The sequence below is a fragment of the Neopsephotus bourkii genome, unplaced genomic scaffold (assembly GCF_033783945.1).
Source record: "Neopsephotus bourkii isolate Nb327-2 ecotype Australia unplaced genomic scaffold, CSIRO-AGI_Nbou_v1 NB_26, whole genome shotgun sequence".
NCBI classification, from domain to species: Eukaryota; Metazoa; Chordata; class Aves; order Psittaciformes; family Psittacidae; genus Neopsephotus; species Neopsephotus bourkii.
Window position 1 is genome coordinate 106833 of NW_026900543.1, and position 14529 is coordinate 121361.

At 59.9% G+C, this 14529-nt stretch overlaps 2 protein-coding genes across 2 annotated transcripts; both read left to right on the forward strand.

The window, feature by feature from the left end:
* The first annotated feature begins 1131 nt into the window (after positions 1 to 1131).
* Positions 1132 to 8315, forward strand: ARMC5 (armadillo repeat containing 5). Its single transcript, XM_061373569.1, has 8 exons — positions 1132 to 1411; positions 2129 to 2236; positions 2941 to 3718; positions 4466 to 4936; positions 5400 to 5561; positions 6005 to 6353; positions 6591 to 7966; positions 8276 to 8315. Exons 1-8 carry the CDS (start codon positions 1132 to 1134, stop codon positions 8313 to 8315), a joined length of 3564 nt encoding a protein of 1187 aa, XP_061229553.1.
* Positions 8316 to 9018: 703 nt separating this feature from the next.
* LOC133223180 (transforming growth factor beta-1-induced transcript 1 protein-like) lies at positions 9019 to 13714 on the forward strand. The gene is made up of 11 exons (XM_061373701.1): positions 9019 to 9031; positions 9374 to 9435; positions 9661 to 9692; positions 9837 to 9928; positions 10277 to 10349; positions 10902 to 10983; positions 11066 to 11194; positions 11584 to 11757; positions 12111 to 12192; positions 12653 to 12801; positions 13514 to 13714. Exons 1-11 carry the CDS (start codon positions 9019 to 9021, stop codon positions 13712 to 13714), a joined length of 1089 nt encoding a protein of 362 aa, XP_061229685.1.
* Positions 13715 to 14529: the final 815 nt, after the last annotated feature.

Here is a 14529-nt window from a genome sequence, read left to right on the forward strand (position 1 = left end):
CCCCCCCCCCTTCCCCCCTCCCCTCACCCCTCTCTTCTCTTGCAGCGCCCCCATAGCCCTGGAGCCCCGCCCCCTTTGTCTCCAAGCCCCGCCCCCTTCTCGCGCTAGCCCCATCCTCATCCCCTTTAAGCCCCGCCCTCTCCCTCTTTAAGCCCCGCCCCCTTCCTTTTATGTGTGTATTTTACAAATAAAACTGGCCAATGGCAGCTCTGGGAGTGGTCGGTGGGGGAGGGGCCAATGGGAGGGAACGGAGGGGGCGTGGTCTCCGGGGTGGGTGGGGCCCCGCGGGGGGGAGGGGCGCTACGTGGAGGGGGCGTGGTTTTTGTAACCCTATAAGGAGGTGGTTGGGGCCCAAAGGGTGGCGGGACATAGGGCTCTTCTCATTGGCCCGTGGCCTCTCCTTCATCCAATCTGCTTCCAATCCCTTTCCTCCTCCCTTAACACCATCCTTCCCCTCCCATTGGTTCATCCCTCTTCCCTCACCCAATCCCGTTCCTCCTCCCTTAACCCCTCCCTTCCGTTCTCCTTCCTCCCTTAATCTGCCCTTCCCCTCCCATTGGCCCATCACTTCCCCTTTCCTCCAATCCCCTTCCTCCTCCCTTAATTCCGCTCTTCCTCTCCCATTGGCTCTTCCCTCACCCAATCCCCTTCCTCCTTCCTTAACTCCACTTTCCCCTTCTCCCTCACCCAATCCCGTTCCTCCTTTAACCCCTCCCTTCTCCTTCCTCCCTTAACCCGCCCTTCCCCTCCCATTGGCTCTTCCCTCACCCAATCCCTTCCCTCCTCCCTTAACCCCTCCCTTCCCTTCTCCTTCCTCCCTTAACCCGCCCTTCCCCTCCCATTGGCTCATCACTTCCCCTTTCCTCCAATCCCCTTCCTCCTCCCTTAACCCCACCCTTCCCCTCTCCTTCATCCAATCCCTTCCCTCCCTTAACTCCGCTCTTCCTTTCCCATTGGCTCTTCCCTCACCCAATCCCCTTCCTCCTCCCTTAGCCCCACTTTCCCCTTCTCCCTCAACCAATCCCGTTCCTCCCTTAACCCCTCCCCTCCCTTCTCCTCCCTCCTTTAACCCCTCCCTCCCTCCCCCCCTCCCTCCTCCCTCCCTTTACGGCACTGTCGCGCAGTGTCGCCATGACGGAGCCGCTGGGCTGGTGCCTTGCGGCCCTCCGGGGCTCGGCGGGGCCGCGCCTCCGCCGGGCTCTGAGCGCGCTCCGGGCCCGGCACTCGCGAGGCCGCGGCGGCGCCGCCCGCATCCGGGAGCGCGGCGGGGTCCGGGCCCTGGTGGAGCTGCTGCGGGAACCGGGCAGGGCCCGGCCGGGGCTGGAGCTGGCGCTGAGCGTGCTGGGGAACGTGTGCACAGAGAGCGGCTGCAGGAGGCAGGCCCGGGCCATGGGCGCCGACAGGGAGCTCGGTGAGGGGACGGGCGGCGGGAGAGTTAAAATGGGGGGGAAATGGGGTAAATATGGGGGGGAAACGGGGAAAAATGGGGGGAAATGGGGTAAAATAGGCGGGAAATGGAGTAAAAATGGGGGGAATGGGGGAAATATGGGGGAAATGGGGTAAAAATTAGGGGAAATGGGGTAAAAATGGAGGAAATGGGGTAAAACCGGGGGGAAATGGCGTAAAAATGGGAAGAAATGGGGTAAAAATGGGGAGAAATGTGAAAATGGGGGGAAATGGGGTAATAATGAGGGTAAATAGGGGAAATACGGGGGAAATATGGGGGAAATGGAGTAAAAATAGGGGGAATGGGGGAAAATATGGGGGAAATATGGTAGAAATGGGGGAATATGGGGGGAAATGGGGTAAAGTGAGGTAAATGAGAGGAATGGAGGGAAAATAGTCGGAAAAGGGGGCGGAAATGGGGGAAAATAGGTAGAAAATGGGGTAAAAAGGGGGGAATGGGGGAAAATAGGCTGAAAAGGAGGGGAAATGGGGAGAAATTGGGTAAAAATAGGGGAAAATGAAGGAAATGGGGGAAAAATAGGTTAAAAATGAGGGGAAATGGGATATAAATGAGGGGAATGGGGGAAAAATAGGATAAAAATGGGGGGAAATGGAGGAAATGGGTTAAAAATGAAGGAAAATGGGGTAAAATCCTTGCCCCATTGTTCCCATCGCCCCCCAGTGTCCCTCCTCTCCCTGCCCGGCCCCGAGTGCGTTCTCTCCCGCGTGGTTCGGGCCCTGGCGAACCTGGCCCTGGAGCCCGAGGGTGCCCGCGACATCCTCGAGGCTGGTGAGTGCTGTGGGGCGTCTATGGGGTCTATAGGGGTGTCTATGGGGCGCTATGGGGGGCTGTAGGGCTCTATGGGGTGTCTGTGGGGCTCTATTGGTGTCTATGGGGACGCAGGCAGGGGTTTGCAGCGCGGCCTGCAGGGGGCGGTAAAGGGCCGCAGTGGGCGGGGTCTGCCGAGGGCACGCCCCCACCTCTCTGGGCTTATGGGGGAGTGTAAGGTATCCATAGGGATCTCTTTGGTACCCATAGGGCTCCCATTGCTGTCCATAGGGCTCCCTTTGGTGTCTATAGGGCTCCTTATGGTACCCATAGGGCTCCCATTGCTCTCCATAGGGCTCCCATTGCTCTCTATAGGGATGGGTTTGGTACCCATGGGGCTCCCATTGCTCTCTATAGGGATGAGTTTGCTATCTATGGGGCTCCCATTACTCTCTATGGGGATGAGTTTGGTATCTATGGGCCTCCCATTGCTCTCTATGGGGATGGGTTTGGTACCCATGGGGCTCCCATTGCTCTCTATGGGGATGAGTTTGGTATCTATGGGGCTCCCATTGCTCTCCATAGGGATGGGTTTGCTATCCATGGGCCTCCCATTGCTCTCTATAGGGATGAGTTTGCTATCCATGGGTCTCCCATTGCTCTCTATGGGGATGAGTTTGGTACCCATGTCTCTCCTCACCCCATCTCTCTCCACCCCCCCCCAGGCGCAGCCCCCCTCCTGGTCTCCCTCTGCCGCTCCTGCACCTCCCCCTCGTGCCTGCACGGCACCGCCCGCGCCCTGCGCATCCTCGCCTCGTCGCGCTCGCGGCACCGCCGGCTGCTGACGGCGCTGGGGGCCGTGGCCGCGCTGGCCTCGCGCTTGGCGCCGCTGCCCTGCTCCCACCCGGCCAGCGCCTCCCTGGCGCGCGCCCTCCGCGCCCTCACGCTCCCGCCCTGCGCGGCGCTCCCGGAGCTGCTGCCGGCGCTGCCGGCGCTGGCGCTGATGGCGGCGCAGCCCAAGGCCGAGCTGCGAGGCCCCGCCCTGGGCGCCATCGCCAACGCCTGCGCCATGGGTACCCTGCGGCCGGGCCTCGGTGCCGCCGGCGCCGTGGAGGCGGTGATGGAGGAGGTGAGGCGCAACCGGGAGCATCCGGACGCGCTGCGGGCGCTCTGCCTCCTGTGCAGGGAGGCGGTGAACAGGGCCCGGATCCGAGCGGGGGGGGGGTTGGAGCTGCTGGTGCAGGGCCTGGGGCAGGCGCAGGGCAAGGGGAGCAGGGCCCGGATCCTGCTGGCGATGGCGGCGTTCGCCTACGATGAGGAGGCGCTGGAGGCCATGGAGGCGCTGGGAGCGGTGCCGGTGCTGGTGGAGCTGCTGCAGGGGGTGCAGGACGAGGAGGAGGAGGAGGAGGAGGAGGAGGAGGAGGAAGCGGCCGCATCCTGCGATCAACCCAGGGATGTGATGGAGCAGAAGAGGGCGGCAACGGGGAGCTTGCAGGGGCTGAGGTGAGGAGAGGGGTGGGATGGGGATGGGATGGGGATGGGATGGGATGGGAATGGGGATGGGATGGGATGGGGTGGGATGGGATGGGATGGGATGGGATGGGATGGGGATGGGATGGAGATAATGGGGGAGGGGTGGGATGGATGGGATTGGGATGGGATGGGGATGGGGATGGGATGGGATGGGGTGGGATGGGGTGGGATGGGATGGGATGGGATGGGATGGAGATAATGGGGGAGGGGTGGGATGGATGGGATTGGGATGGGATGGGGATGGGGATGGGATGGAGATAATGGGGTAGGGTTGGGAGGGATGGAGGTGGTGGGATGGGATGGAGGTGGGATGGGGTTTGGAGGTGATGGGATGGGGTCCCAGTGGATCCCTAATAAATCCCTCATGATCCCTGATAAATCCCTAATGGGTCCACAATGCATCATTAATGGATTCCTAATGAGTCCCTGATGGATCCCTGATGATACCAATGGATCAGTAATGACCCGTGATGGATCCCTAATGGGTCCCTGATAAATCCCTAATGGGTCCATGGTGGGTCCTGAATGGATCCCTAATGGTTCCTTAATAGATCCCTAGTGGATCCCCATAGATCCCTGATGGGTCCCTGATGGATCCGTAATGGTCTGTAATGGATCCCTAATGGGTCCTTAATGGTCCCTAATGGGTCCCTACTGGATCCCAGTGGGTCCCCATTGGCTCCCTGACGGCTCCCCCCTCTTCCCCTCCCTCCACAGGTCCTGGCTGCTCTCCGAGTCCCTCTCCCCTCCTCCCTCCCCTCCCCCATCCTCCCCGCCTACCCCCCTCCCCTACCCCCCCCTCCCCCCTCTGGCCCTGCCGCAGGGGGCGGGGCCCTGGCGCTGGGGGCGGGGCCTGCGGGGCCCAATCCTGTTGCTGCTCTCCCGGCTGGGGCTGAGGGCGGAGCCGAGCCCTGCGCTGCTGGCGCCGCCCGTGCTGGGGGGGCTGCTGCGGGCCCTGGGGGGGTGGGGAGGGGGCGGGCCCTCGGCAGTGGCCACGCCCCCTCCGCCGGTTTTGGCGCGCCTCGTGCAGCGCGTACTCGGCCACGCCCCCTTCCTGGGCGCGCTCGTGCGCGGGTTCGTCCCCTCCCTGCTGCGGAGGAGGCTGGTGCTGGCGGAGGGGGGGGGGAGAGCCCGCAGGGAGCTCGGTGAGGACATGGGGGGGGCTGTGGGGGGTCTGTGGGGGTCTATGTGGGGGATATGGGGGTCTCTGGGGGGTCTATGGGGGGAATATGGGGGTCTATGGGGGGGAATATGGGGGTCTATGGGGGGTCTACGGGGGAGAGATGGGGGTCTATGGGGGGATATGGAGATCTATGGTAGGGAGATATGGGGGGACATAATAGGGTTCTATGGAGGGCATAGAGGGGGTATTGGGTTCTATGGGGAGGATATAGGGGGGTATGGGGGGGAGATATGGGGGCGTATGGGGGAATATTGGGGGTCTGTGGGGGGATATAAGGGGGGGATGGGGGTATTAGGGGGCTATGTGGGGGAGATATGGGGGGATAGCGGGATCTATGGGGGGGTAAAGGGGGATATGGGGGGAGATAGGGGTGGTTTGGGGGCCTATAGGGGGATATGGGGGTATATAAGTTATACGGGGGGGATATAAGGGTTATATGGGTGCTATGGGTCCCTATGGGTGCTATAGGGCTCTATGGGCTCTCTGGGTGCCTGCAGGCGAGGCTCTGCTCCGCACCGTGGCTGCCGTGGCCGCCGCCCCCTTCGGCGTGGGGCTCCTGACGCACCTGATGCGCTGCGGGAGCGCCCCCGCGCGGCTGGCGTGCGCCACTGCACTGCCGCTCATAGCCGGGTGAGTACCGACCCATAGAGACACATAGAGACACATAGAGATACATAGAGATACATAGGGACACATAGAGATACATTGAGACACATAGAGATACACAGAGATACATTGAGACACCATAGAGATACATAGCGACCCATAGAGATACATAGAGACACACAGGGACACATAGAGACATATAGAGACCATAGAGACCCATAGAGACACACAGGGACCCATTGATACACCATAGAGACCCATAGCAACACATCAACACCCCATAGAGACCCCACAGAGACCCCATAGAGACACATAGAGATCCATAGAGACCATAGACACCCCATAGAGACCCCCATAGGGCTCTAGAGATACCTCATAGACACTCCATAGACCCCCATCCCCCCCACCTGCCTCCCCCCCCTTCCCATGACCTTACCATGACGCTGCCGTGTCCTTGGCGTGTGCAGGCCCTCATCCCCCGCCCATGAGCTGCTGTGGGGGGGAGGGGCCGTGGCCCTGCTGCTCTCGGCCGTGGCCCAGGGCCCCGGCTCCCCCTATGAGCCCCCCCCCGGCTTCCTGCTCTACGCGGCCGACGCCATCGCCCTGCTGCGGGCACACGCCAAGGACACGCCCGGACACACTAAGAACACGCCTGGACATGCTAAGGACATGGCACTGGATCCGATGGACACAGCAGAACACAATAAGGACATGGCAATGTATCCTATGGACACGGCAGAACACGCTAAGGACACGCTAGGACACGCTATGGACACAGCAGCGGAGGATGCTCTGGAGCAAGGCAGCAAGGATGAGGTATGGGGCTGGGGGGGTAAAGAGACCTATGGGTACCTTATAGACACCCTATAGATACTCTCTAGGCACCCTATAGACACTCTATGGGAACCCTATAGGCACCCTGTAGGCACCCTATAGATGACCTATAGACACCCTATGGGTACCCTAAAGATGCCCATAAACCTCTATAGACACCCAGGTACCCCATAGGTACCCCATAGCCCCCCATTGACCCCTCTCCTCTCTCCCCCACAGGTCCCCACTGAGCCCAGCCCCATGGAGCCGTGGGGCTTCGGGAGCCTCCTCCCCCCCCTCCTGTCCCCTCTGCCCCACGGTGCCGGGGGAGGGGCCCAGAGCCCCGCCCCTTCCTCTCCCATCCCCTCCCCATTGGGTTCCCATCCATTTCCCACCCCATTCCCAAGCTCCATCCCATCCCCCACCTCTTCCAGTGCATCCCAGTTGGGTTCCAGTGCATCCCCATTGGCTCCCAATGCATCTCCATTGACTCCTGATGCATCCCCGTTGGCTCCCAATGGATCTCCATTGGCTCAAAATGCATCTCCCACCTCTTCCAATGCATCCTTATTGGGTTCCAGTGCATCCCAGTTGGGTTCCAATGCATCCCAGTTGGGTTCCAATGCATCCCCATTGGCTTCCAATGCATCCCTATTGGCTCCCAATGCATCCCAGTTGGGTTCCAGTGCATCTCCATTGACTCCTGATGCATCCCTATTGGCTCCCAATGGATTTCCATTGGCTCCCAATGCATCCCAGTTGGGTTCCAATGGATCTCCATTGGCTCCCAATGCATCCCAGTTGGGTTCCAATGCATCCCCGTTGGCTGCTAATGCATCCCTATTGGCTCCCAGTGGATCTCCTACCTCTTCCAGTGCATCTCCATTGGCTGCCAACGCCTCCCCATTGACTCCCACCTCCTCCCCATTGGCTCCCTCCCCCTCCCCCACCTCCTCCCCATTGGCTCCCTCCCCCTCCCCCCTCCCCCCCTGCCCTTACTCCCAATCCCCCCACGACCTCCTCGTGATCCCCTCCCCCCCCTCGCCCCTCCCCCTCCCCGCCTCTCGCTCCGCCCTCTCGGCCTCCTCCCCGGTGCTGGGCGCCATGTTGGGAGGACCGTTCCTGGAGGCCCGCCAGGGGGCGGTAACGCTGGGCTGCGCTCCGCTCCCTCCCCTCCTCTTACTGCTCCACTTCCTGCACGGCTGCCGCCGCCGGAACTGCTCCCTTTGGGCCACGCCTCTTCCGCCGGGCGTAGCCGGAGCCGCTCTAGCGCTGGGGAGGCGCTTCCTGCTCCGCCAACAGCGCCCCCTGGAGGCGGAGGTCTCGGCGGGGGTCCGCGCATGCCCAGTGGCGCTCTGGGTGCTGGCGGAGCGCTGGGGGGCGGCGGCGCTGGCGCGGAGGGCGGCGCGCATGCTCCTGCAGGGGGCGCCACAGTGCGTGGCCCGGCGCCTGCGCGCAGCCGCCGCCAGGACTCGGTGCCCGCGGGGGTTGGCGCAAGCGCTCATGGGAGTGATTGACCCACGTGGGGGGGAGGGGGAGGGGGATGACGTGTGGGTGGGGGAGGGGTGGGGAGGGGACCCCCTGGTGCTGGGGGGAGGGGTGGATCTGGAGGAGGGGTTCGGGGTCACGGGGGAGGAGCTGAGGGAGATGGAGGAGGAGGAGGAGGGGGAGGGGATGGAGGAGGAGGAGGGGGAGGTCTATGGGGAGCCCCATAGAGAGACCCATAGCGAGACCCATAGAGAGCTAATGGAGCCCCATAGGGACTTAAGGGAACCCCATAGGGAACTAACAGAGCCCCATAAGGAGCCCCATAGGAAGCCTCTTAAGGACCTAAAGGAACCCCATAAGGACTCACATAGGGACCCCCATAAGGACCTAAGGGAGCCCCATAAGGACCCAGAGCATGACTTGGCGGTTCCCTATAGGGCCCCCTATGGGGCCTCCACCTCTGAAGGCCTGCTCTGAATGTGGGGAATGGGACCTATGGATGGGGACTTATAGATGGGGACCTATGGATGGGACCTATGGATGGGGACCTATAGATGGGGACCTATGGATTTCGCCCTATGGATGGGACCTATGGATTTCGCCCTATGGATGTCGCCCTATGGATGGGGACCTATGGATGTCGCCCTATGGATGGGAGCTATGGATTTCGCCCTATGGATGTTGCCCTATGGATGGGGACCTATGGATGTTGCCCTATGGATGGGGACCTATGGATGTCGCCCTATGGATGGGACCTATGGATGGGGACCTATGGATGGGTCCCCATGGGGGTCAATGGAGGCCCCATTGCTGTCTATGGACAACACGAAGGAACTTGGGGGGCCCATAAGGATCTATGGGGTCCCCCCCCCCCGTAAACCCCATTGAGGCCCTATAGGAGCCCTATGGGGGGGGGCACTTGGTTTTGGGTTCATTTCCTGGGGTTTTGGGATCCCAATAAAGGAGCTGGAAACCGACCCTGCTGTGCCCGGCCTTGGGCCCCATTGATTCCATAGGGCCCAGACCCACACCCCCCCCTCCCCCCCCCATTCCCAACCACTTCCGGCCTCTGCCTGGCCCCATCCCAACATTCCGGACACTTCCATATAAGGGCATGGAGGGGGCCCCGTGTGTGATGACGTCATAAGGGGGGGTGAGGGGGGGGGAAAGGGCTCCGACCATGGAGGATCTGGGTAGGACCCATAGGGATGGGGCTGTGGGACCCATAGGGAATGGGGTAGGGGCTGGCCCCATAGGGAATGGATCCATAGGGAAGGGGCTGTGGGACCCATAGGGAATGGAATAGAGGCTGGCCCCATAGGGAATGGATCCATAGGGAATGGACCCATAGGGAAGGGGCTGTGGGACCCATAGGGAATGGAATAGGGGCTGGCCCCATAGGGAATGGATCCATGGGGAAGGGGCTGTGGGACCCATAGGGAATGGAATAGAGGCTGGCCCCATAGGGAATGGATCCATAGGGAATGGGATAGGGGCTGGCCCCATAGGGAATGGGTCTCTGGATACCGCCCCAGATGCCCTCTTGGCTGACCTGGAGACAACAGCATCGAGCCTGAAGCCTGCTCCATGTGGAAAGGTGGGAATGGGAATGGGATATGGGGTATATGGGGTATGGGATATGGGGTATGGGATATATGGGGTATTGGATATATGGGGTGTGGGATATATGGGGTATATGGGGTATGGGGTATATGGGGTATGGGATATTGGATATATGGGGTATGGGGTATATGGGGTATGGGGTATATGGGTTATGGAGACCCCATTACACCCCATTAACCCTCTATGTGCTGGTGTCCAGGTGCCTGGGGGTGACACAGAGCAGCTCTACAGGTATGGGGGCAATGGGGATCAATGGGGATCAATGGGAGTCAATGGACTCAATGGACTCAATGAGACTCAATGGGCCATGGGCGCTACCATTGCGGTCTATTGGGGGGGGGGCTCAGGCTGGGCTGTTCCAACACCCCCCCCCAGCACGGTGCAGAAGCCGCGGCCGCCCCCCCCCGGCCTCGGGGAGCTCGATCGGCTCCTGCGGGACCTGAATGCGACGCACGGAGGCATCGCAGGTACCCGAAACAGCCCGAAATCACCCCAAAACACCCCAAATCACCCCAAAATCACCCAAAACACCCCAAAATCACACTGAATCACCCCAAAGCACCCCAAAATCACACTGAATCACCCCAAAGCACCCCAAAATCATCCCCAAATCACCCAGAATCACCCCAAATCACAAAATCACCACAAATCACCCAGAATCACTCCAAAATCACCCCAAATCACCCCAAATCACCCCCAAAATGGCCCCAAACGGACGCAGATCCCCCCCCATCAGCCCCAAATCCCCTCAAACAGCCCCAAAACGCCAGCAGGGACCCAAAATCCCCTTTATTCACCCCAAACCCCCCCTGCAGAGGAGCTCTCGGCCCAGGCCCCCCCCTCGCAGCCCCCATTGGACGCCATTGAGGATGGAGCAGCCCCGGCTGGGTGAGCAGGACCCCAAACCCGCGGCTTTTCACCCCAAAAATGGGGTCTTTTTGACCCCAAAATGGGGGGGGGTTGACCCCAAAATAGGTCTTTTCATCCCCAATTTGGGGGGCTGACCAAAAATGGGGATTTTTTTACCCCAAAATGGGTCTTTTCACCCCCAAAGGGGGGGTTTTACCAAAAATGGGGATTTTTGACCCAAAAATGGGTTTTTGACACCAAAAATTGGGTGGTTACCCAAAAAATGGGGACTTTTGATCCAAAAATGGATCTTTTCATCCCCAAAATGGGGAGTTTACCCAAAACTGGGGATTTTCAACCCAAAAATTGGCCTTTTCACACCAAAAAGGGGGGGTTTACCAAAAATGGGGAGTTTTGACCCCAAAATTGCCATTTTCTGAGCCAAAAATGGCAGGGTTTGACCCAAAAATGGTGTTTTTTGACCCAAACCCGGAGTTTTTGCCCAAAAAAGGGAGTTTTGACCCCCAAATTGGGGTTTTCTGACCCAAAACTGTCGTTTTTTGCCCCAAACCCCATTCCCCCCCATTGCAGCCCCAAGGGCCCCCCATCCGCAGCCACCCAGGAGCTGGACGCCCTCATGGCCTCCCTGGCCCGCTTCCACCTCCAGCCCCAGGTGAGCCCAAGGGGGCCCCATTGAGCCCTATGGGGCCCCTTCAGCCCCATAAGTACCTGACCCCTCCCCCCCCACCCCACAGCGCCCCCCAAGTGTGGGGCAGGACCTGGACTCGCTCCTGAGGCTGCTGCAGAGGGACCTGGACAGGAAGGGGGTGCCCATGGGGGGCAGGGGCCCCTGTGGGGGGTGCATGAAGCCCATTGCTGGGAAGGTGAGGGGGGAATGGGGGTCAATGGGGGGGAATGGGGGCAATGGGGGCAATGGGGGGAATGGGGGCAATGGGGGGCAATGGGGATCAATGCATGTCAATGGGTTCAATGGGTGTCAATGGGGGGCAATAGGGGTCAATGGGGCAATGGGGTCAATGGGGATCCATGGGGGCAATGGGGGGCAATGGGTGTCAATGCGGGCAATGGGGTCAATGGGTGGCAATGGGGAGGATTGGGGTCATTGGGGTCAATGGGGTCAATGGGGATCAATGGGGTCAATGGGGGTCAATGGGTATCAATGGATTTAAATGCGAATCAATGGGAGCCAATGGGAGCCAAAGGTGGCTCCCATTGGCTCCCCCCCTGCATTGGCACCGCCCACCCACTTCAGGCGCTGCTGGCGCTGGGGCGCTGGTGGCACCCGCGTCACTTCCGGTGCGCCGCCTGCGGGCAGTCGCTGGAAGGGAGCGCCTTCTTCGAGCGCGATGGCGCCCCCTACTGCCCGGAGGACTACGGGCGGCTGTGCGCCCCCCCCTGCGCCGCCTGCGGCCGCCCCATCCTGCACGTGCGCCGAGGGGTCACGTGGTCGGGGGGGGGGGATGGGGGGGAATGGGGGGGAATGGGGGGAATGGGGGGTATGGGGGGGAATGGGGGGAATGGGGGGGAATGGGGGGAAATGGGGGTTATGGGGGGGAATGGGGGGGGATGGGGGGAATGGGGGGAATGGGGGGGAATGGAGGGGAATGGGGGGGAATGGGGGGAAATGGGGGGAATGGGGAAAATGGGGACAATGGGAGTCAAGGGGGGAAATGAGGCCAATGTTTAATGGGGGTCAATGGGGTGTAATGGGGGGGCAGTGGTTGTGATGGGGGGGGTCTTTGCGTGCTATTATGGGATGGAGCCCCCCCTCCCCTGCAGCAAGTGGTGACGGCGCTGGACAAGACCTGGCACCCGGAGCACTTCTGCTGCACCCATTGCGGGGGGGTGCTGGGGGAGGAGGGTCAGAGACCCCATAGACCCCATATCCCATATACCCCATATACCCCATATACCCCATATACCCCATACACCCCATACACCCCATATACCCCATATACCCCATATACCCCATACACCCCATATACCCCATACACCCCATATACCCCATACACCCCATATACCCCATACACCCCATATACCCCATATACCCCATACCCCCCATATACCCCATACACCCCATATCCCCCATACACCCCATATACCCCATATACCCCATATACCCCATACCCTCCACACCCCCCATATACCCCATACACCCCATATACCCCATACCCCCCATATACCCCATACCCCCCATATACCCCATATCCCCCATACCCCCCATATACCCCATACCCCCCATATACCCCATATACCCCATACACCCCATACCCCCCATATACCCCCCATGTACCCCTCATGTACCCCATTACCCCCCATAGGGTTCCTGGCCCGGGACCTCCTCCCCTACTGCCCCCGGGACTTTGGGCTCCTCTTTGGGGGCCGCTGCCGGGGCTGCGCCCGCCCCATCCAGGCCGGGTTCATCGCGGCCCTGCAGGGGCTCTGGCACCCCCAGTGCTTCGTGTGCGCGGTGAGGGCCCAGTGACACCCATAGGGACCCATAGGGACCCATAGAGACCCATAGAGACCCATAGGGACCCATAGGGACACATTGATCCCATTGATACCCATAGAGACCCATAGGGACCCATAGGGACACATAGAGACCCATTGATCCCAAAGATACCCATTGATACCCATTGAGCCCATTGACGCCCATTGATACCCACTGACGCTGATTGATACCCATTGACACCCATTGATTCCATTGATGCCCATTGATCCCATTGATACCCATTGAGTCCATTGACACCCATTGACACCCACTGACACCAATTGATACCCATTGACACCCATTGATCCCATTGATACCCATTGAGCCCATTGATACCCATTGATCCCATTGATGCCCATTGACCCCATTCATACCCATTGATCCCATTGACACCCATTGACACCCATTGAGCCCATTGACGCCCATTGACACCCATTGATCCCATTGATCCCATAGAGCCCATAGAGTCCATATCCCGTGTGTCCCATAGATCCCATAGATCCCATACCCCTATATCCTATATATCCCATAGACCCCATATGTCCCATATTCCATACCCCATATATCCCATATCCCATATACCCCATATACCCCATATATCCCATATACCCCATATATCCCATATACCCTATACCCCATACACCCCATACACCCCCCATATCCCCCTTCTCCCCTTCTTCCCCCTCAGGAATGCTCCTCTCCCATCACCGGAGGCTCCTTCTTCGAGGCCGACGGGCGCCCCCTGTGCCAGCGCCATCCCCGGCCCCATTCCCAGCCCCATTCCCAGGGGAGCTGCTCCTTCTGCCTCCAGCCCTTCCATGGGGCTGCCCCACAGCAGCGCGATGGGAAGCTCTACTGCCCGCTCTGCGCCCAGCTCCTGCTCCACTGAGGCCCCAGCGGAGCCCCAGGGCCTGCACTGCCCCATAGAGGCCCTATGGCCTGCCCCATAGGTGGACAATGGACCCATAGATGGACAATGGACCCATAGATGGACAATGGACCCATAGATGGACAATGGACCCATAGGCGGCCAATGGACCCATAGATGGCCAATGGACCCATAGACAACCAATGGACCCATAGATGGCCAATGGACCCATAGACAACCAATGGACCCATAGATGACCAATGGACCCATAGATGACCAATGGACACATTACAACCACCGTAAGGTCCCATTTTGGGTCAAAATCCACCCATTTTGGGTCAACTCCTATTTCGGGTCTAAATCTACACATTTTGCATCATTTCCTCCCGTTTGGGGTCATTTCTCTCCATTTGGGGCCCTTTCCTCCCATTTTGGGTTAAGTTCCCCCCATTTTGGGCCAATTCCTCCCCATCCCTTGATGCCCCCCCCATCTCCCCCCTTTATCAATGGGGGGGTCCCATAGGAACCAATGGGGGGGGCTTTGGGTTTGAAGGCATTCCCCCCCCCCTTCCCCGGGCTTGGTATGGTCCAATGGGGGGGCGTGGGAGCGTCCATTGAGCCAATGGGGAGCGTCCATTGAGCCAATGGGGGGGGCGATGGGATGTTCCATTGAAGACAATGGGGTTTAATGGGATGTTCCATTGAGCCAATGGGGGGGGCGATGGGATGTTCCATTGAAGACAATGGGGTTTAATGGGATGTTCCATTGAAGGCAATGGGGTTTAATGGGATGTTCCATTGAAGACAATGGGGTTTAATGGGGTGTTCCATTGAAG